We start from the raw sequence: 21,474 nt of genomic DNA on the forward strand, positions 1-21,474 counted from the left end.
TTCGCCAGCTTTCTGCGTAGGTCACACTTAAAAAAAGCTAATGTGAAATAAATCGATTAGAATCCTATTTAAAACTTTAATTATTATATTCACAAATTATGATCAAGCACCCATAAAAAGTGTTTCATTATATAACGCCTAAGGAAAGAGATTCTAACATTTAGTGATATAAATGCATTGTAAGACCCTTTCGTAATAAATTTTATAAACAAATAAACATAATGTAGTATAACGATTTTATTTTGCACTTAAGTTTTTCGTAACCTTGTTGCCAAGTTAGTTCTTTAATTCATTCATTCATTTTTTATTATGTTATGTTTATGCCATCAGTTTGAATTCAGATAGCAATAATCGATAGGTCGATTTTTTTCGATACTTGGTCACTCTAGCTTGAATTGAATTGACAACAAATAGCTCCGCGAAAACGAATCTGGGTTTTGGCGAAAATGGCAGCCGCAGCAGAGGGAATCGATGGAGTCTACTCCGTCCGGCTGGTCATTGCGGATTTCTATATGGAGAAGCCTCAGTTCGGCATGGATCCGTGCTATTCGGAACTGCGCGGCAAAGAAATCAAGCGGGTGAGCCGGTTAATTTCACCACAGTAAAAACTGGTATAACGATTCAATCCACTACAGGTGCCAGTGATTCGAGTGTTTGGCGGCAACTCCAGGGGCCAGAAGACCTGCATGCATGTGCACGGAGTGTTCCCCTATCTATACATTCCGTATGACAAGAAGGATTTTGAGTCCCTGGAGCGGGGCATCCTGCAGATGGCCATGCACCTGGACAAGGCCATCAACATATCCCTGGGCCAAGGCAGCTCCAACGCCCAGCATGTGTTCAAAATTCAGCTGGTCAAGGGCATGTGAGTTCTTCCTGTACGTCTTCTAGGCGCAAATCTCTAGACGATCTCTCTTTACAGACCCTTCTATGGCTACCATCGCGTGGAACATCAGTTTCTCAAAATCTACATGTTCAATCCCCGGTTCGTACGCCGCGCCGCCAACCTTCTGCAAAGCGGCGCCATTCTGAGCAAGAATTTCAGTCCGCACGAGTCGCATGTGCCCTACATCCTGCAGTTTATGATCGACTACAACCTGTACGGGATGAGCTATGTGCATGTCCCGCTGGAGGTTCTCAAGTTCCGGCGCAGCCATGACGATGACGGCAAGCTGGATACATAATCTCTTCAAGTTCCTAACTAACCCATCACTAACCCTTTAGTAATCCCCTATGCGAATGTCAAGCCAGCGCAGCTGCTGGACATCACAACCGCGAAGAAAGTGGCCTGTAGTGCCTTAGAGGTGGATGTCAGCTCGAACTTCATACTGAATCGGTTCCAGCTGGTGGCGAAGAGCAAGAGCAACCACACTAACCCGGGCATCGAAGCAATCTGGAATGATGAGAAACTGCGCCGACTAAAACTTGTCGAGAAGCACACCGATGCTGGCGATGAGGAGAAGGCTGAAGCGGTAATCCGGGAATACATCTTGTATTGATAAATCCTACAGCCTTGTATCCATCGTAGGTGCCAGTATTGGAATTACCGCCAACACAGGAGCGGGATCAAATTGAAGTCGCCGAGAGCGATATCTTCTACCGCACCGCTCTGGAGAGCAAGCTGATGACACTGGAGCAGTCCACACTGTCCGAGCAAACGTTGTCGGATCAGACAATCCTTCCCAATGTAACCATGCAGACCACCTTGCCCGGCACAAAGGCGCAGAAACGCATGTTTAACTTGCAAAAACTTCTAGCCAACGCCGTTTATCCGGAGGAATGCTCACAGGATCAGCAGCAGCTGCTGGTTAATGCTTCCTTCATACAAAACCATGTTACCTGCGGCTACAGCAGCAGTGTCAGCCTGTCAACCCCCAAGGATGAGTCCGATTGCTTGGACGAAACTCTAGTGGATGAGGAACTAATACTGAGCCTCACACAGCCTCATGGTGCGATACCCCATGATGCCACCTGTGAGTACACGGTTGCCAAAAACTACAACTCCCATTTTGCTATAAACCAGTTGTGTTTTCTTCGCTTCAGTGAGGGAGGAGGATTTGGAACTTTTGGACGCGTTGCAGCTGTTGGAGGAGCAGAATGAAAGTGAATCCCATGTGGATTTAGACAGTTCATTGGCTCCATTGTCGCAACATAAAAAGTGTAAGTCCTTTATGGAGTTGTTTTTTCATATATCTATTAAACTGCCCACTTTTTGTAGTCGAACTAACACCCGAGCTGTTGGATAAGAAGACCGCAGCTGCTGCTGCTCTTTTCGACGAAGATGGTGACTCCGACGAGGATGCCGACCAAGAAACCCGACATGACTTCTCCACAGTTCTCGACGATGTCGATGAGTTGTTGCTTAAGCTAACACAAAGTCAGCCAGCGGAATCGAATGAACTGAAAGCATCTAGTAAACTGCCCCAAATTGATGGTGCTGATGATCGCCTACAGAGGACCCCCATTAAATCGATCAGCTCTAAGTCAAAGTCAAGTCCTCCGAAGACTCCAGCAACGCCAAAAGGTCAGAAAAGCCTGCCCAAATCGCCACGTACTCCGAAAACCAGTGCAGCCAAGAAATATGCGCCGCTGGCTTTGACTATTGGAAGCAGTTCAGCAAATAGTGGGTAAAATTGATAACGAACACACGAACTTTTTGAAATCATAACCAATTGCAGAAAGCAACGATGAATTCGCAGGGAGACCATCTAATCCACGCCTCAGTTTGCAGCTAGACCAAGGAACCGGTACGGGAACACTTCGGTAATCAAAAAATTTTTTGTTTTTATCAAATGAAGGGCTTTCAATGACCAACATTTTTTGTTCGTAGGTCAGAAATCTCTTTGCGCAAGAAACTAGCCATGTCCGAGATGCGACGGAAAAGTCTTGAGGACAGCTTTGTGCTATTAAAGAACGAGTATGGTTAACAGATATCCCTTATGGCGCAAGGCGATTTATATTATTGTTTTCCCGATAGTTGTACTCCAGTTAGGAGTACCAGACGATCAACTCGCAATCTGGACAAAACACACATTATCTGTTCCCTTACGCCGAGGGACAGAAATCCTAGCATGAGCGACATGTTCGAAACAGACGACGGCAAGCAATTACCACAAGAGAAAAAGGTAAGAAAGACGCGATGGAGCACTCGGAATCAAGTCAATGAAAGTCTACCCAAGGCTGAATGTGAGATAGAGCCTCACAGGTCTGAAAGAAGTGGCTTGGATGAGATGAAACCGCGTCGCAGTGCCCGCCTTAAGGTTAATTCGGCACATCCCGCCGAGTGTTCCAGCGAAATAGAAACAAATAAGCCACGAGTTACGTCTGCAAGTCTGGATAGACCTCAAAAGAAAGCCAGACTATCCCAAAGTTCCGAACAAAATACTAAAACCAGCATGAATGGAACTCTTGGCTTGGAAAAAGCAAGAAAAGTTCGTTCGCGTAACTCAAAGAGTCCGCAGCAGCAAGAAAACTCTGTTTCTGAACAGATCGAAGATCTCAAAAGTAAACCCAAAAAGTCTGATGAAACTGCAAAAAGCAGTGACGAAAAGTTACAAAGTGAGCTAATCCCACAGGAACCACCTGATATTTCGTCCGGAGATCCAGCAAACTCCAGGGAAAAGAGCACATTTAGTCCAAGCCATGATGAGGCTATCGAATCCGACACGGAAAGCGATAAAATAGTTACCAAACTTCGTAAAACACCCAACTTGAAACGCCTTCGATGGAGCATTCGGTCGGACTTGCTAAACAAACAATTAACTCCCAGATCAGGCATAAAACCCCATGAGACTCAGACCACTCCTCAGCTGAGTCCCAACAGCAATGAGAGCAACACACCGGAGCTGATGCGAAGTTTCTATGAGCATTCGCTGATTGTGAACAGTCCGTCGGTCTTCAGTGACTACTTCTTAGATAGCCCCGAGATACATATGGACTCTCCTAGGTCTGCTCCTCCTTCTCCCGATAGCAACTCGTTCGTGATTGCTCCCTTGGAGCTGCCTCCATCCTACGATGAGGTGGTTAGAGGTAGCCGCAAAATGGATATACCCGAGTACGAGTTCCAACAGCCCTACTACAGCAATCCCTCCGATGTGACCAAGGTGACGGAGGTGGGCTTCCTGGTGCTCCACATTCCGGGGAACAAGCTGAATGACTGTGATCCCTTCCAGAGCGTACTGGGCAACGATCGTGGGCTGGCCTCCTGGCGGCGTCGGCAACTGATAGCCATTGGTGGCCTGGCAATGTTGCAGCGATATCGGGGAGAACAAAAAGTACGGGAGTACTTCAGCACGCAACAAAGAATAGCAATCGAGCCAGCACAACTAGCACCCACGTGGCAGGAGGCCAAGATCTGGTTGAAAGCCAAGGAACTCCTTCGTCAACGGGAGGAACCAAAAAAGTCATCCGATGACATAGACAGCCCCATCAAGATCAAGCGGCTGAAGATCACAATGATGCTGCAGGCTGAGGAAGGCGATGGCGGGAGTGGTGATGAAGATGCTGGTGAGGAACTCGACTGCAGTCTAAGCCTAACGCCCTTGTCCCAAGCTAAGGATAAATGCAAGGCAACCCCTATCAGTAGCAAAGCCAGAGCAACAGGAAAGAGTCGCCTTAAACGCGGAACTAAGCTCAACTTCATAGGAAGCCAGGACGAGGAACCTCCAAGCTCGCAGTCCAGCGAACAGAGCGTCTCCAGTAGCGCGGCCCAGGCGGAGCTAGAGCGTAGTTCCTTTCTGCGCCAGTTAGAGGGCGGTAGCCAGGAGAGGCAGCACGACCTCAGCTTTGGACTTAGCCACGCCACCTTGGACAACACGTTCGGGTTCAAGGTTAATTTGGAGAATCTGCAGCAGGCCAAAGCCGACGTTGATTGCAACCACCTGACAATCATAACGTTAGAGGTGTTTGTGTCCACGCGAGGTGATCTCCAACCAGATCCCATGCACGACGAGATTCGCTGTTTGTTTTATGCTATCGAACACAGTTTGCCGGATGAGAAGCTGCCTAGCAAAGCCTGCGGCTATATAATGGTGAACACTGTCCAGGATTTGCTGAGCGAAGGACCTTTTCATGGTATAGATCGCGACATTGAGATGCAAGTAGTGGCCAGTGAGGCGGAGGCATTTGAGGCGTTGTTGGCTTTGTGTGGACGGTGGGATGCGGACATATTTGCAGGATACGAAATCGAGATGTCCTCTTGGGGCTATGTGATTGATCGCGCCAAGCATCTGTGCTTTAACATCGCTCCTCTGCTGTCCCGAGTGCCCACACAGAAGGTCCGGGACTTTGTGGACGAGGATCGGGAGCAGTTCACCGATTTGGATGTGGAAATGAAGCTCTGCGGCCGCATTCTGCTGGACGTATGGCGTCTGATGCGCTCCGAGATTGCATTGACGTCGTACACCTTTGAAAACGTGATGTACCACATCTTGCATAAGAGGTGTCCCTGGCACACTGCCAAATCCCTCACCGAATGGTTCGGCTCGCCCTGCACACGCTGGATAGTAATGGAATATTACTTGGAGCGAGTGCGTGGCACCTTGGCTCTCCTGGATCAGCTGGACTTGCTGGGACGGACCAGCGAAATGGCCAAGCTCATTGGCATTCAGTTCTACGAGGTGCTGTCGCGCGGCTCGCAGTTTCGCGTGGAAAGCATGATGCTGAGGTGAGTGTAGATCCGAGCGGTCATAATATGTTGTACCCTTATGAACTCTCTGTCTTCACAGAATCGCCAAGCCAAAGAACCTGGTGCCACTTTCACCGAGCGTCCAGGCTCGCGCTCATATGAGAGCCCCCGAGTACTTGGCGCTAATAATGGAGCCGCAGTCACGATTCTATGCCGATCCCCTAATCGTGCTTGACTTTCAGAGCTTGTATCCCAGCATGATCATCGCCTACAACTACTGCTTCTCCACGTGCTTGGGTAGAGTAGAGCACCTGGGCGGAAGTTCGCCTTTTGAATTTGGCGCGTCGCAACTTCGAGTTTCGCGGCAGATGCTGCAGAAGCTGCTGGAGCACGATCTAGTTACCGTTTCGCCATGCGGCGTTGTGTTTGTGAAGCGTGAAGTGCGCGAGGGCATCCTGCCGCGCATGCTCACCGAGATCTTGGACACGCGCCAAATGGTCAAGCAATCGATGAAGCTCCATAAGGACAGCACTGCACTTCAGCGGATCCTTCACTCACGACAGCTGGGCCTTAAGCTGATGGCCAATGTCACCTATGGTTACACCGCCGCTAACTTCAGTGGCCGAATGCCTTCGGTGGAAGTGGGAGATTCTGTAGTTTCTAAAGGACGGGAGACCCTGGAGCGTGCTATCAAACTAGTGGAGAACAACGAGGAGTGGAAGGTGCGTGTCGTCTATGGCGATACGGACTCCATGTTCGTTCTTGTGCCGGGTCGAAATCGAGCTGAAGCTTTTCGAATCGGCGAGGAGATCGCCAAGGCCGTCACCGAAATGAATCCACAGCCAGTGAAGCTAAAACTGGAGAAGGTCTACCAACCTTGCATGCTGCAGACCAAGAAGCGATACGTGGGTTACATGTACGAGACAGCCGATCAGGAGCAGCCCGTTTACGAGGCGAAGGGCATAGAAACTGTGCGTCGAGATGGTTGTCCGGCGGTGGCCAAGATGCTGGAAAAGGTGCTGCGCATATTGTTCGAGACGCAAGACGTCAGCAAGATCAAGGCGTACGTGTGCCGGCAGTTCACCAAGCTGCTGTCGGGCAAGGCCAACCTGCAGGACCTGATTTTCGCCAAGGAGTTCAGGGGTCTCAATGGCTACAAGCCCACGGCTTGTGTACCAGCACTGGAGCTCACGCGGTAGGCTACGAGACATTCCTTTGCCATCTTGACTTGTATTATGACCTCTTTCTTTTTCAGTAAATGGATGCAAAAAGACCCACGACATGTGCCGCGTCGTGGTGAACGCGTGCCCTTCATAATAGTCAACGGCCCGCCGGGCATGCAGCTTATCCGTCTGGTGCGCAGTCCGCACGACATCCTGGCCAACGAGGGTCACAAGATAAACGCCATCTACTACATCACCAAGGCGATTATTCCGCCGCTGAATCGCTGCCTGCTGCTCATAGGCGCCAATGTGCACGACTGGTTTGCCAGTCTGCCGAGGAAGTTGCTCATGACGCCGGCTGTTGGAACCGCCAACGAATTGGCGGGTGCACGAGGTGCCAAGTCCACCATTTCCCAGTATTTCTCTACCACCAGCTGCGTGATCGACTGTGGCCGCCAAACCAAGGCGGGCATATGTCCAGACTGCCTGAAAAACGCCACCAAGTGCGTAGTTGTGCTCTCAGATAAGTCGGCGCGTCTGGAGAGGGGTTTCCAACTAACCCGGCAGATCTGCCAGGCTTGTTGCGGACGACTGGGTAGCCTCCAGTGTGATTCCCTCGACTGCCCAGTGCTGTATGTCTTAGAGGGAAAGCGAAGGGAACTCCAGCAAATCGAGCACTGGAACAAACTCCTTGAACTCCACTTCTAATGCCAATCAATACTCGTATTTGGATTTGGATTTCTCATTCATAAGAGATGTATATGTATTTTAACTTTCAGCTCGTTTATAAAAGTTAAAATTACACGCATTGATTCAGCCAGTGCTTCTAAACATGTACGCAGCTTATACTCTACTTATGCATTGGGTGATTGTGTTGTGTGTAATACTAGAGGAATTGTTAACTATTGATATTGTTTAGGTTTATCGTGTTATGACTGTTATGTGAGCTGAGCATGGAGCCAATAAACGAGCGTTTTAATTTTCACTTAAAACTTGTAGTTTGCTAACTTGTAAGACATCCGTGTTGTGTGTTCTTCAATGAGAATGAATATGAAATTATCGATCTATAATAATAGGTTTTTTCAGTTCAGCGTAGGATTTCATCTTGCGTTTTAACAGTTTCAATGATTAACCGAATTACATAACACTTAGTATTTGATGTAATGAACATTTTGATTTCTGATTTAGCCCTGATTCGTGTTGCCTAAATATAATTTTGTATATTTCCAATTGAGCAATTCGCCTCGATACAAAAGGAATTACAGTAGAAATATTAAAAAAAAAACTTGCGTTAGTTAACATATATGTAGTGGCATTTAAAAACCTTGAAAACATGCCACTAAATCACTCAAAAAATATGAATATATTTATGGTTTAAATAACATCCTAATCATCCATTTCAAACATCATGGCGTTCTTAGCATCCGATTCATTGTTGTTGCTGTGGGCACCTGCTGCTCCAGTGAGATCCAGTCCGCTATCGGTGCAGTTCCTTGATGGATTTTCTTTCTGCTGTAAATTAGGGTAAACATTATTAGTATTAAAATCGAATGTCATTTTTACACTAACTTTAAATATTGTCTTGGCAATTGAGCTGTATTATCACAAGCTAACACGCTGATGTTCATATTTCTGCGATTGTTTACTGTCTACAAGTGCAAAAACTTTCCATTCCCTGGAGTTTGCTGCAGCTGCATATTTTCCTGCTATAAATACAGCTCATTTCGGATTTGTTTAGATTTCGCACACGGGTAATACAATTCCCTAAACAAAGGTTTGATCAATATTTATGTCTGGTGTGACGAAAATAAAGCCAAACTGCCCGATTTCGCTGATGGGCCATAATTCAATTAGCAAGCTAACAGCCCAACTGCCCGCTAACTGGACGGGATATTCGCTCAATTAACTAGATCTTGATCTCACCTTGAGGGCAGAGCCCCGGGTTTCCTCGTAGTCGACGGAATCGCCCTCGCTGAGGCGACGCTGCTGAGCCCGCAGCTTGAGATCGCGTCGCTTCTGGTTCTTCTTGCGCTGACCCAGGATGCTGGAGTCGAGTCTGTGCGATTGAGTAAATTGTCAAATTACCGAGCATTTTCAGGGGTTCCAGCTGGTACTTACCGAAACACTTGCTTCATGATGTGATCGTTAAATCTAACAGTCTTCTTGCAGCTCTCTGAGAGCCCGGCATCCGAACGATCCTCCTCGGGAATGCCGCCGAATGATTGAGAGAACAGCGAGGCTCCGGATGCGTCCACGGAGCACGAGTACGAGGAGGAGTCGTCAATGGACGAGCAGCTGTCCGACATCGAGGGTCGGGGCCCGTAGCGGCTGAAACGCTTGAGGATGCCGCGATGAGAGCGGCCGATGCTATCGGTGCTCTCCGAGTAGCTGCGTTGCTTGCGCTGCGGCGGCAACTTAAACGTGGCCCTCGGCTGAAGCTCATTACTTTTAGCCAGTTGCTCCTGGATGATCATATCTGCGCAGGCAGATTCGGATAGGGAGCGCTCCTTCTTGTTCCTCTTCCGTTGCTTCTTGCCGGACTTCTTGTTCTGCACCTGTTGCTGCTGCTGTTGGTCGCTTTCGGGCTTTTGGTCCTGGTTCTCCTTATCTTCCTCTTCCTCCTCCTCCTCCTCCTTTGTACCGGGGCGAATGGTAACCTTCAGGGCATGGCCCTCCTGGTTGCGCTCGAATTCGACATCGAGCGGAGCATTCTCCTTCTTTGCGTTAACCTTTCCCTTGCTCTTCACATGGTACTGACCATGAACTGGGTACTCTTTGAGCTCCGTGGCATCTAGACCGGCCAGATAGCCAGCCGGAGTCTCGCTCTGCGAATTCAGACACAGCTTAAGCACCACATTGTTGTCCCAGGCCTCTGCCTCAGCACTCTCGATGGCGGAATCCTCATGATCCGCCGACAGTTCCACGTAGAAGGCGTAGTGGGTGGGATAGTAGCCACTGCCGATGGTGGCGAACTTAAGGTGCAGGCTCCGCTGCTCCCTCAACTGCTCAATGGAGTCCGGTTGAACGTTGGGCACGTGCAGCACAAAGGCCATCACATTGTCCAGCACGTTGCAGTCGAACTTGCTGGGTAGCTGGTAGTGCACGGAGCTCTTCAGGAACGGGCTGTTGGCGTTGCGCACGACAGTGCGCGAGGCTGAGGGATCACACAAATTGATGTCATATTAATATATATTTATATTTTTATTTGAAAGAGTATCAAAGTAAAAGAAAACTAATAACTATGAAAAATCCAATCCAAATTATCTGTTGACTTAATACAATTTTAATCGTTTTGACTGACTTTGACCTAATTGCCTAAACGTTTGGTTTAGGGATGGAATATAATACTTTTTCTACGCGAGCTCTACGATTTTTTATCGTTGATGATATTTACCACAAAGTTAGTTAGTTAGCGATATATAGCGTTATAAGCTAATAAAATCCTAATAGCAGACTCTTAAATATGATATTATTAATGATTTACTCACAAGTCTCGGAGATATCCGCCTTGGAATCGCTGAGTTCGCCATCAGGATCCTCCTCCACAGGCGATTCGCTATTGGAGTGCAGCTCCACGCCGCTGTCCTCGCGGCTGAAGTGGCGCAAGGTTTCGTGCATCTGGGCTTGCTCCTGGACGCTCTTCCGGACCACAGGTAATGTGATGCTTAAACGACGCATATCCGTGTCGAAGCGGGCCCGGCCCGCCTTGTCGTCCACGATGAAGGGGAGGTCCAGCTTCAGGCGGTACTTGGCGCCCTGTCGCTCGCTGAACAGGTATACGGACTTGGAGGTGACGTCCAATTGGCACTCGGCTGTCGAACGGAGCAGGGGAAGCTCGATCTCCACGACAAGAGAGCGAGGAACGGTCACGTGCAGCTTGGCATCCAGCTCGTCCGTGTACTCGGACAAGTCCACGTCGTGGCTGTACTTGATCGTATACTTGGGCACCGTGAACTCCGGCACCGGAGTGGGCTTCGTTTTCATGGGCAGAACGCGGGGCTCCGGTTTCCCCGGAGCGGGTGGCTTTGTCGGGAACATGTGCGCCAGCGGATGTGGCTCCTGCTCCTCGGCCGTGGGATTATCGGACATCTTGCGTATCACAGTGGGACGGGGGATACCCTTGTAGTCCAGCTTGGGGAACTTGAGGTTGGCGCGATCCAGCGAGACCTTGTACTCGCGCTCGACTGCGTCCAGTGCCGTATCGATGAGGCATTGGCGGAACTGCTTGTTCCGCATGGCCAGGTGAAGGGCGTCGGGATGGAAGACGACGTCGAACACCTTGCAGTGATTGTTTTTTGCATCGAAGTCATCGCGCGACGTGGTCTGGGCCATCGGAATGGACCAGCTCAGGCCACGGCTGCCACTCGACGGATCTGTGGCCACCTCGTTTTTGGGCCTCTCGATCTCCTCAGAGCTAGCGATGTTAATGAAGCACTTGAGCTCGCCATCTAGAGCGGTCTTGATCACGAATCCCGGCTTCGGGTGGATGAACCTCACCTCCACGCCACGCTCCTTCTCCAGCTGCGTGATCTCCGCCTCGTAGATCTTGCGGTTCTCAGGGTCCTGGATCTCGTCCACGTAGTCGAAGAAGAGCTTGCGGAACTCCTCCTGGCCAAAGGCCTCCTGGAATCGGTTGAACTCGTCCTTGCTTATGTCGAGCCGCTCATCGTCACAAAGTTTGGATTGTTTATTACGCGATCTGGATGCGGACATAGCTCACTGTCACACTTCACTCACGGAGGGATCTCTTCGGTCTCCTCTTCTCTTCTCGGCACTTTTACTACACAAATAAAATTTTCTTATCACTTCGGCGGGTTTAGATTTGTTTGTTTCTATTTGTTAGGGGTTGCTCAGTTTTGGGCCACGTTTCCTTGGCAAATGCGTTGGGTTTCTATTTCTGGAACGTTCTGAAAGTACAAATATACATAGATGTAAGTACGGACAGTCTTGTAAGATAATCAGCTATCTTATATTACGTATGTATAACTGCAATAACAAGATAAGTCCTACAATATCATTCGATTGGAAGAAATGACTAGTTTTTCTGCTCCGACTATAAATATTTATAGTTTTGCACATAAACCTTGAGGGCATGACTGAATCTTGCGGAACCTGGCGAAACTCTGGAAACTTTCCAATCGAATCCGAGATAAGCCAAATTACTAGGTCCCAAGGTTGCCCTAGGTCCTGACCAACTCGCAGCCAAAGACCGAGCTGGCATTTAATCAAATTCTAATCGGCAGATAGGCAAAAAAAAATATTAAATCAATGACGCAGAAAGGTCGCTGTCGAAATACGCCGGCTATCCGCCGGATTTACGGGCATTATGTAAGTAGATACACATGTGTGTAGTCATGTACAAACATGACTACAAACTGACCACGAGTTTTTTTTTTATTTGTCGGCCAATAAATAAACGAACTGCGTAGTTTGTGAAATTCTAGGAGAACGCGTGAATGTTTTTTTTTTCGTGTGTTGGTGCGATGCTTTCCCGACGAGCGTGTTTATGAGAATGGAAGCGCTCCGCCCGAAACGCCGGCAAATATTGGAGGCTCTTCGCGAGTCGAGCGACCCGCAAAGAGAGCGTCCTCTGCGCAGTGAGGGGCTTTTGATAAGCGCGAAAAAAACCACTTGCCCCCAATTGTTTTTGTTTAGCGGGATTCTGCCCCCGTCGCCCCTGCGCTCTCGCACACATTATGCGATTTCTGGCGCAACCCAACTAATTGTACAATAAACGAGCACATCTCTACACACATATGTATGTATATACAAAGATAATGTTTGTATTGCGTCTGCCAACTGATATTACAAACTTATGTTTGCATGTACATGCAGGGCGGGGGGCGGTAATTGGAGGGTCCCTACGTCGTGTGTATCTCCTTCACTGCGAGGAAAACGAGGAAAATTATAACAGTTACGTGACTAAAAACACATGTTTGCACTGTGGGAGGGGAAAACTCTCGCTTGATCGATACTAGCTGAAACACATTGATTTTCTGGACAAACCGGTCGCAGTGGATATGAAAACCCTAACTAAGCAAATGTTTTTATTATATTACATGGCACCGGGTTGGTAAATCAGTCAATTCCACTCAGGAAAACAACTTAATGCCTCGAAAACTCCAAAATTGTAGATCTCCTGCTTCTCCACTCACCTGAATTGAAAAAATACGTGCTTTGTGAACACAACGGCACAGATTAAAATAATTGTCTGTTAAATGGGCTGCTTTTCAATAGACTCTTTGATGGGAGTTCGAGTTTGACGTTCTAGAAACTTTTCCGCTGACCGGCTGCTCGTGTTGGTGTGCGTGCAATGCTTTAGTATTTTTACGCAGGGCATTTGGGAAATTTAGAGACCCGGTATATTATGTGGAATATGTTATGTGTTGATAGATGTGAGCACTGGTCACACTGCCCGCTAGAAGTATATCGATAGGTTCCGATAGGCTCGGACAAATAACATTTCTAGCAATGGAGTCCAATATATTTTTAGGATTTCTATTGATGTTTCTGCTGTACAATAATGCCAGAGGTGGGCCCTAATTAGTGTTAATCAATTACCGAATGCTTGGTGAAGAAAGTGCGCAAGAAAAATTCCGATTGTAAGGGGTTTCAGAGCCACACAGAATGCCTTGAAAAGTCACTAAGTGTTTTGGATTTGTTTTCATATGCTGCGGTTCTGGCCAATTGCGTTGCGTATTTAGCCAGGCCAAGGCGAAAAAGTGCTCGCGGAATGCTGATTGATGAAAGAAGCACCTGATGGATCCCACGGAACGTATTATATAAACGGATGTCGTGGGCGTTTTGCAGCATAAGTGCATTTTCTCAATGATTTACCCACGCACACCACCGTTCCGTGTGTGTATACAGAACTTGCTGGGGCGCCTGTGTGTGTGTGTGTGTTTGTGCTGGTGGTGTTGGTGTTGGTGGGCCTTCCATGTGTGTACATGTATGCTATGTGCATATGGTTTAATGTGCATTTGTTGTGTTTCAGCCGAAATCAGCGATCATCTGCGCGAGGACATTCCGGATTTAGACATGGAGCCCTCCTCGGCCTCATCCGCCCATCTCAATGGCAAGGAGCTACCGGCCGTGCCACAGAACTCGGTGCAGACGCATCCCAGGTGATTATTTCTTAAGTCTTGAACCCATAGCTTGTAGCCCCCGCTTCCGTCCAAAAGACACTGTATGGCTAACATCTTTTCCCTCCCAATTGCCATGCTGCTAATCCCTAATTAGGAGACACATTAAGAGTAAGCGCCGCATGAAGAGAAGGTAAAACCTACACGACTCATGAACATCATAAACTGGTTAACTTTAAGTTAAAAATTTGAAAATATTCATAATTTTTAAAAACCCTTTTTTCAAGATATTTAATAAGTATATTATACTTCTATATCCAAATGTTTACAATTATAAGCTCCACGTTAGCATGAAAGATTCCTTATAGATCTTATTTAACCCTCTCTTCTTTTTAATAGATACAAATGCTACTCCTGCGAGCCGCCTTGTCGGGATCCCTATGAGTTTACCCACACCTGCCAGAATGCGATTCAGGTGAGTACTCCACCTTATACTTGATTAAAACTAAGAAGTAACTTAATTTCCGAACTTCAACAGTGCTGGAAGTCGCGCACCCGCGATGCCGATGGTCAGGTGCAGGAGTCACGCGGCTGCAGCACCTCGCCGGATCAACTGCCCATGATCTGCAGCCAGAACTCTTTGAAGATCAACGGGCCCAGTAAACGCAATACGGGGAAGTTCGTCAATGTGGTCTGCTGTGCCGGCGATTACTGCAATGAGGGAGACTTTCCGGAACTGCTGCCATTCGACAACAATGATGTGACGGTGATAACCGCGGATACCAGTAGCATAAGCAAGATGCTCGTCGCCGTTCTGGGTCCTTTTCTGGTGATCGCTATGCTGGGCGCGGTGACCATCTTCTTCATTCGTCGTAGCCATCGCAAGCGTCTGGCTGCCTCGCGAACCAAACAGGACCCGGAGGCGTATCTGGTCAATGATGAGCTGCTCCGCGCCACCAGCGCCGGTGACAGTACGCTGAGGGAGTATCTGCAGCACTCGGTGACCTCTGGCTCGGGCAGCGGATTGCCGCTGCTGGTGCAGCGTACGCTAGCCAAACAGGTCACCCTGATCGAGTGCATAGGACGAGGCAAATACGGCGAGGTTTGGCGCGGTCACTGGCATGGTGAAAGCATCGCCGTCAAGATATTCTTCAGTCGCGACGAGGAGTCCTGGAAGCGGGAGACAGAGATCTACAGGTGAGTACCAGATTATTTGTGACTCTGTAATTTGTTAAACAGTTTCCCATGAAGGAACGTGCCCTAGTCCAGTCATCACTACCTGTTGCTCTATGAATCATTAATAATCGTACTTTATTTTTCAGCACCATATTGCTACGACATGAAAATATTCTCGGATTCATCGGCTCCGACATGACGTCGCGCAACTCGTGCACCCAACTTTGGCTGATGACGCACTACTATCCACTGGGCTCGCTCTTTGATCACCTAAACCGTAACGCCCTAAGCCACAACGATATGGTATGGATTTGCCTGTCCATAGCTAATGGGCTGGTGCACTTGCACACAGAGATATTCGGCAAGCAAGGCAAGCCAGCTATGGCCCACCGCGATTTGAAGTCCAAGAATATACTGGTCACCTCGAACGGCTCCTGCGTGATAGCCGATTTCGGACTGGCCGTTACCCATTCGCACGTCACGGGACAACTGGACCTGGGCAACAACCCCAAAGTGGGCACCAAGCGCTACATGGCCCCAGAGGTTCTAGATGAAAGGTGCGTATTGGCAGTACAAAAAAGAATATTTTTACATTAACAATTTGTTTATTGCAGCATTGATTTAGAATGCTTCGAAGCACTGCGCCGCACAGATATTTACGCATTTGGACTTGTCCTCTGGGAGGTTTGTCGTCGCACCATTTCTTGCGGCATAGCAGAGGAGTACAAGGTGCCCTTCTACGATGTGGTGCCAATGGATCCCAGCTTCGAGGATATGCGCAAGGTGGTCTGCATCGACAACTACAGGCCCTCCATTCCCAATCGCTGGAGCTCGGATTCGGTAAGTCGCTATTGATTGCCATTCCCAGGATCTATGATCTCATTATTCTCATTTGTTTTAGTTAATGGCTGGCATGTCCAAGCTCATGAAGGAGTGCTGGCACCAAAACCCCAACGTGCGCTTGCCAGCGCTGCGCATCAAAAAGACTATACATAAGCTGGCTTCCGCTGACGAGAAGATACGCCTGGACTTCGACGAGGTCTGCGTTTAGTGGTTGTAGTCGAGCCTTAGCTGTAAGCGGTAATTTAGGTGTACCACCTAGGTAGTCTAAGATTCATTCATTGACATACCCTGCATTTCACACTATTAGTTCGTAGGTATATTATTCAAAGCTAAGCCAAGATCCTGCGTGTTGAAGCAAACTAATCCAAGTACAAGACCCTTGGGAGCTTATAGTTATATAGAAGACTTTAACATATTTACTTTATGTTTGGATTGACTTTATCGTTTCCGTTCCACCGTGAGCCTAGCCTGAAAAGGGTGCCTTTGAAATTGCCTTAAGTTAAAGTTAACATCGACTCTAATGTATGTTCTTGGGATATCATCCTGTAAAGTTGTCATTTCACTATTTACCATTATTCATCGTTCATCAAGTGCCATTTGCAATTGAGAATTGTAAACGCCTTAAATTTAAGCTCACTCTTTGAACTTTACACAAAATTCATAACTCTAGAACTTGTCCATGCTATGATAGAACCATAAGCCACACCACCAACTGACTTGCTATCTTAGTTAGTTAAGCCTTTAGGACTTAGTTACCCACGCATAGAAGCATACACACCTACTTGTATATTGTACAAATGGCAAGCTATTTAAGTTTTGTATAGTCTAAACGAAATGAAATACACGAATAGGCATTAACTTTGGGATAACTGGGTTTATTGGCTGGGTTAATGTCAATTGTCCGCCGTCAGTACACGGAAGCTCTCGTCGTTTTCTTCGTCTAGGAAGAGCAGACGGAAGATGTCGTTGAAGAAGTCGGGATAGTAGTCGCAGGCGCGTTTGCAGTCCGGAGTCCAGTTGATTTCCAGCAACTGGGGCTCCATCACCTTCTCCTCGTCGTCCTTCCACCGCAGCATGATGTCAGCTGCGTAAAGAGCTCGGGATTGGGCACAAGGAGCCAGGCCACAGGGTGGATCTGCTTGACTGGCGCACTGAAGCACCTCGAGCAGCATGCTACAGATCTGCTGCTCCAGAGCCGACCAATCGTTATCCGGATACTGTTCCTGCCAGAGGGTCAGGAAGTCGTCGCACTTGACGTGATGCAGCTGCGCCTCCGTCTGGTAGTTCATCACCGTGTAGTGTTTCTCGTAGTCATCGAAGTGATCCAGCGAGAAGGGATGGTTTGCGAAACGCAGGAAGAATTTCCGGTGGATATATGCCTTCAGGGGTTTGACGCTCTTCAAAAGGATTACATAGCGAATATCGAACTTAACGCTTCCTTCCACCTCCTGCCGACTAAAGAGAACTGGTCGCTCGATGTACTTCTGCGCTATCTTCGGTCCAGTGGCCGGTAGACGTACGATCTGCTTGATGTTGTCCGTGATGTGTGTGTCCAATCCGCGGGCCAGGTTCCAGGGCTTGATAATCCAGTGGTTGTCGAGGCCCTTGGCTGCTCTCGTTTGGTAGTAGGCCGCGAACTCCTTTAGTTCGGTGGACAGATTATAGGTGGTGGGCAACCATGACGGAAACGTTTCCAGCGTAAGGCTATCATGGTGCTCCTTGGCCGCCCGGCGGCCCACAATGCTGAGGAGATCCTTAATAGTGATCACGTACTCGAAGGGAAACTGATTGATGAACTTGCCGGGCGAACTATCGGCAAAATCCTCGAAATTCTTGAAGTGGTGTGTGAGCCACAGGACATCCGCCTCGTCTGCGTTGCTAACTAGGATGAACTCGGACGAAGTTAGATGACGGCGCACCACCTCGTACTCTGCATACACCTTCAGCGGATCGCAACGTGTCCTAGCTGGCAGTGGATCAGTATCGCCTTTGGGATAGGTCTCAGGGATGTGACCGCTGGTAAAGTAGTCTGCCCGGGGTTCAACCTGCAAGAAGCTTTCGCCCGTGAGGTCGGCATCGCGCCAGGGCAAAAGCAGGGCAGCCCGCTGGGGCGCATCCTTGGCCACGTGCTCCAGCACATCGCGGGTCACCGCTTCTCTGACATCGCAGTCCCGAATCGGAAAGAGCACACTGTACGTGGTTTGGGTGTTCAGGTAGAGCAGCGGGACAAGTCGAAAGTTGGGATCGTCTGAGTGGTTCACCGCCGAGCCGACTTCGTCCATCACATACCAAATGGGCTGGCGCTCCTCGTCCGACAAGCCTTCGCTGCCGATGGAGTAGGCGTGGCAGTACTTCCACAGGCGGCGCAGGATCTTGTCGACCCGATCCTCCAGCTCAAGGTCAACGCCAGTGATGGCCGAAAGTCGGTCCGCCAGTTGCGGATACTGCTCCAGCTGCTGCCGAGCCCCGTTCAGCCGGAACGTCCAGGCGTGATCGATCAAATAGATGGCCTGAGGATCACAGGCCTTTATGCCCTGCTCCCGGGCAACGCCCAGTGCGAACACCGGGTTGGGACTGTCGTCGTCCTCGGCCGGATTCTGCTCCTCATCCTCATCGTAGTCGATCAGCATCAACTGGAGTGCCTCGCCGGCATCGAAGGTTTCCGTGGTCAGTTTTTGGAACAGAGCCGGCCAAAAGATCAGCGGAACACCGGAGGACTCCAGCTGCGGCTTGTGCAGCGCCACAAACTCGTTGTACTTGCTTATGCCGTCCATGTGCAGAGCGGGGCGCAAAAAGGAATTCTCTTGGAGCACGACCCGGTTAAAGTGACCGTATACGCCGGGGTCCAGTGATGCGTGTTTCTTCTTCTTTGTGGCCTCCCGCGGAGGAAATCTGCACTTTTAGGACTCGGCTCCATTGCTACGATATTTTCAGGAATCTGGTTTGAATATAAAACTAGTAAATGTATGTTTTCAAAAAAAAAAGTTAGGCGCGAACCCAAAATAGAACAACACAATCCTTACAAAATTGCTCTTCTTCCTTAATCCAATTGGAAAAAACTGGAATAAAATATTGGAATAAAAATATAAATAAAAAGTGTGTTTCATTCTGTAAAGCTTGGTTTAAATATTAATAATTCACCGTTTATTGGGCAATACAAGATATATTTTAACCAGTTTTTAACATGATAAATTCAATTTTAAATCTTGTCCTCTGTTTCCACATCCCCCTTTCGCCACCACTGCTAACCGTTGACCAGCACTGTCGGCGGCCAGCTGATCGGCCCAGCAGCTGATGGTGTGACCGCACTCCGCCTGCTAAGTGCGCCTGTATGCGTTAGTCGCTCTTCCCACTGGATTAGCAACAACAACAACAAGTATTTCACCATTAGAATAGATAACATGTAATTGCGACACGGAACTTGAATCAGAGCAAGCTAGGCCACTTTCCGCGGAGCACTAGCAGAAGTACAAAGTCATCCCAACTCGGCAGTACTAGTGCTACAAATCCGAATTCACTCCCGTGTCAGTATTCATGAAACTCTCGACTTTCGACGGGTACGCACGTATGTAGCGCGCAAATGTTGGCGAAACATTATTGTTAGGATACCACACTCCCCCCGCACACACCATAGAAATCAGCAGTGAGTGATCAGATCAGGTCGATCGTGAGCGAGATGAGCGAACCGCTAGCATTGGCGAGCGTCGGCGTGGTGGATCCAACGCCCGCGTCCGCCAGCGTCACTATTTCGAACCTGCCGCAGCCAACAGTTGCGCTGGGATCGGAATCCAAACCGTCCATGGACCTAGAGGTAAGCAGGGCGAGCAGGTCCCCAGGCCCAGGTTCAGTTTAGCATCGTAGTCGGCCCTGCCCTGTGAAATCACGAAAATCCCCAAAAGATATACCCAATTACCCAGCCACATTTCGCTAGCAACTGCGCAATTAACCGACAGCCGCTGGTTAAGTAATTTTTGGGTCGGACCACCTGGCATGGATGACATAGCCAGCGGCTAGAGGTGCCCATCGAACCCACAACGCTCCCAACGCTCACCCCAGCAACACCCCAAATTCACTCGTCACTTTCATCTCTCACCTGCAGGATCCCCGGAACAATAGATTCTTTCTCTGGAAATGGTTGTGTAACTGGACATCCAGCTCACCGACTATGCTGCGTGCCGTGGAGAAGAAGATACTGTCGTACGTGAAGCTGCCCTACCGCGGCTTCTTCGTGGACATCGGGCCGGCGGTGGGCGAAGCGGATAAGATCTGGACCATCAGCATGAATACCGAGTCCAAGGAGGTGCCGCTGGTGCTCTTGCATGGCCTGGGCGCAGGCATTGCCCTGTGGGTGATGAACCTCGATGCCTTTGCCAAGGGCCGACCAGTCTACGCCATGGACATCCTCGGATTCGGTCGCAGCTCTCGGCCGTTGTTCGCCAAGGATGCGCTGGTGTGCGAGAAGCAATTTGTGAAATCGGTAGAGGAGTGGCGCCGTGAGATGAACATCAACGACATGATTCTGTTGGGCCACTCGATGGGCGGCTTCATTGCCTCCAGCTACGCCCTCTCACACCCGGAGCGTGTGAAACACCTCATACTGGCCGATCCCTGGGGCTTCCCCGAGAAGCCCTCGGACTCGACCAACGGCAAAACAATACCGCTCTGGGTGCGGGCCATAGCTAGAGTACTGACCCCGCTTAATCCGTTGTGGGCTCTGCGCGCCGCCGGCCCCTTTGGCCAGTGGGTGGTGCAAAAGACGCGGCCAGACATTATGCGAAAGTTCCAGAGCACCATCGAGGAGGACATCAACTTGCTGCCGCAGTACATACACCAGTGCAATGCGCAGAACCCCAGCGGTGAGTCCGCCTTCCACACAATGATGCAATCCTTCGGATGGGCCAAGCACCCCATGATTCACCGCATCAAGGACGTGCGCAGCGACATACCAATCACGTTCATCTACGGCTCCCGGTCGTGGATCGACTCGTCGTCGGGAGAGAAGATCAAGTCGCAGCGCGGCAGCAACATGGTGGACATCAAGATCGTGACGGGCGCCGGCCACCACGTATACGCTGACAAGCCGGACGTGTTCAACCGCTACGTGAACGAGACCTGTGATATGTATAAGGTGGCCGGTGGCAAGCTGATAACGCCCCTGCAGCTAATCCGCGAGTCCACCGAGTCCGACGAGGAGCGCGAGCCCAGCCTGAGCACAGCGAAGACGGTCGAGGTCCAGCCGGAAGTGCAGCCGGTGCCCCAACCTGTCACCGCAGCCGACACATCCACGCCGACTGCCGACGAACTGGCGGCGAACATCAAACCGAAGTGAGCAGGAGCAGCGGCATTCGCTGAGAACCAAACAAATCACAGCTCGCCTGCCAGCCTGTATCTATTAGCTTAGTGTCTTTGCCTAGTATTAAATGGTCATCTTATCCAATTAGCCGCTATTTTTACTCTACAGTCAGAAATGAAGCACTATTCTTATTTATATTTTTGAGATTTTCAAGTTATACGCACTGTTTTTAAATAGCTTAAATATATATCTATTTTTGTTAGCAAATCAACTCAGCTCGAAACATCTTCT

At 49.1% G+C, this 21,474-nt stretch overlaps 5 protein-coding genes across 10 annotated transcripts; 3 read left to right on the forward strand and 2 right to left on the reverse strand.

The window, feature by feature from the left end:
* Positions 1–354: 354 nt before the first annotated feature.
* On the forward strand, positions 355–7,781 carry LOC27206323 (DNA polymerase zeta catalytic subunit). The gene is made up of 12 exons (XM_016172185.3): positions 355–578; positions 636–865; positions 923–1,167; positions 1,225–1,472; positions 1,529–1,973; positions 2,044–2,160; positions 2,219–2,623; positions 2,679–2,763; positions 2,831–2,917; positions 2,978–5,665; positions 5,727–6,821; positions 6,882–7,781. The coding sequence occupies exons 1-12, from the start codon at positions 447–449 to the stop codon at positions 7,495–7,497; spliced, it is 6,393 nt and encodes a 2,130-aa protein (XP_016026379.1). The 5' UTR covers positions 355–446; the 3' UTR covers positions 7,498–7,781.
* Positions 7,522–13,085, reverse strand: LOC6739308 (protein kintoun). Of its 3 annotated transcripts, none has more exons than XM_039292166.2 (5): positions 12,945–13,085; positions 10,278–11,696; positions 8,908–9,943; positions 8,713–8,845; positions 7,522–8,298 (listed from the first exon to the last, which is right to left on the reverse strand). In XM_039292166.2, exons 2-5 carry the CDS (start codon positions 11,500–11,502, stop codon positions 8,176–8,178), a joined length of 2,517 nt encoding a protein of 838 aa, XP_039148100.1. In that variant the 5' UTR covers positions 11,503–11,696; positions 12,945–13,085; the 3' UTR covers positions 7,522–8,175. The 3 variants fall into 3 exon arrangements, with proteins under 3 accessions (XP_039148100.1, XP_039148098.1, XP_039148099.1); XM_039292164.2 differs by having other exon boundaries at positions 7,522–8,301; XM_039292165.2 differs by lacking the exon at positions 12,945–13,085 and adding an exon at positions 12,170–12,310 and having other exon boundaries at positions 7,522–8,301.
* A 106-nt stretch (positions 13,086–13,191) lies between these two features.
* Positions 13,192–16,748, forward strand: LOC6739310 (activin receptor type-1). Of its 2 annotated transcripts, XM_016172187.3 has the most exons (8): positions 13,192–13,321; positions 13,784–13,913; positions 14,029–14,064; positions 14,271–14,346; positions 14,410–15,068; positions 15,194–15,604; positions 15,662–15,887; positions 15,949–16,748. In XM_016172187.3, exons 1-8 carry the CDS (start codon positions 13,261–13,263, stop codon positions 16,096–16,098), a joined length of 1,749 nt encoding a protein of 582 aa, XP_016026382.1. In that variant the 5' UTR covers positions 13,192–13,260; the 3' UTR covers positions 16,099–16,748. The 2 variants fall into 2 exon arrangements, with proteins under 2 accessions (XP_016026382.1, XP_002080490.2); XM_002080454.4 differs by lacking the exon at positions 14,029–14,064.
* On the reverse strand, positions 16,745–18,749 carry LOC6733434 (tubulin--tyrosine ligase-like protein 12). Its single transcript, XM_002080455.4, has one exon. The coding sequence runs from the start codon at positions 18,662–18,664 to the stop codon at positions 16,784–16,786; it is 1,881 nt and encodes a 626-aa protein (XP_002080491.2). The 5' UTR covers positions 18,665–18,749; the 3' UTR covers positions 16,745–16,783.
* A 434-nt stretch (positions 18,750–19,183) lies between these two features.
* On the forward strand, positions 19,184–21,454 carry LOC6733435 ((Lyso)-N-acylphosphatidylethanolamine lipase). 3 transcript variants are annotated; one of them, XM_016167600.3, is made up of 2 exons: positions 19,184–19,701; positions 19,990–21,454. In XM_016167600.3, the coding sequence occupies exons 1-2, from the start codon at positions 19,567–19,569 to the stop codon at positions 21,217–21,219; spliced, it is 1,365 nt and encodes a 454-aa protein (XP_016026385.1). In that variant the 5' UTR covers positions 19,184–19,566; the 3' UTR covers positions 21,220–21,454. The 3 variants fall into 3 exon arrangements, with proteins under 3 accessions (XP_016026385.1, XP_016026384.1, XP_044778575.1); XM_016167599.3 differs by having other exon boundaries at positions 19,185–19,414; XM_044922640.1 differs by lacking the exon at positions 19,184–19,701 and adding an exon at positions 19,745–19,906.
* The last annotated feature ends 20 nt before the right edge of the window (positions 21,455–21,474 follow it).

Source organism: Drosophila simulans, chromosome 2R, assembly GCF_016746395.2.
Source record: "Drosophila simulans strain w501 chromosome 2R, Prin_Dsim_3.1, whole genome shotgun sequence".
Taxonomy (NCBI): Eukaryota; Metazoa; Arthropoda; class Insecta; order Diptera; family Drosophilidae; genus Drosophila; species Drosophila simulans.

Coding starts and splice junctions, on each gene's coding strand:
- LOC27206323 (XM_016172185.3), top strand. CDS start 447: ATGGCAGCCGCAGCAGAGGGAATCGATGGAGTCTACTCCGTCCGGCTG. Junction 2,161..2,218: donor ATTGTCGCAACATAAAAAGT/GTAAGTCCTTTA, acceptor CACTTTTTGTAG/TCGAACTAACACCCGAGCTG. Junction 2,624..2,678: donor TGGAAGCAGTTCAGCAAATA/GTGGGTAAAATT, acceptor AACCAATTGCAG/AAAGCAACGATGAATTCGCA.
- LOC6739308 (XM_039292164.2), bottom strand. CDS start 11,502: ATGTCCGCATCCAGATCGCGTAATAAACAATCCAAACTTTGTGACGAT. Junction 8,846..8,907: donor ATCATGAAGCAAGTGTTTCG/GTAAGTACCAGC, acceptor TCAATCGCACAG/ACTCGACTCCAGCATCCTGG. Junction 8,302..8,712: donor CCCGGGGCTCTGCCCTCAAG/GTGAGATCAAGA, acceptor CCTAATTTACAG/CAGAAAGAAAATCCATCAAG.
- LOC6739310 (XM_016172187.3), top strand. CDS start 13,261: ATGGAGTCCAATATATTTTTAGGATTTCTATTGATGTTTCTGCTGTAC. Junction 14,065..14,270: donor AAGCGCCGCATGAAGAGAAG/GTAAAACCTACA, acceptor TCTTTTTAATAG/ATACAAATGCTACTCCTGCG. Junction 15,888..15,948: donor ATCGCTGGAGCTCGGATTCG/GTAAGTCGCTAT, acceptor CATTTGTTTTAG/TTAATGGCTGGCATGTCCAA.
- LOC6733434 (XM_002080455.4), bottom strand. CDS start 18,664: ATGGACGGCATAAGCAAGTACAACGAGTTTGTGGCGCTGCACAAGCCG.
- LOC6733435 (XM_016167600.3), top strand. CDS start 19,567: ATGAGCGAACCGCTAGCATTGGCGAGCGTCGGCGTGGTGGATCCAACG. Junction 19,702..19,989: donor AACCGTCCATGGACCTAGAG/GTAAGCAGGGCG, acceptor TCTCACCTGCAG/GATCCCCGGAACAATAGATT.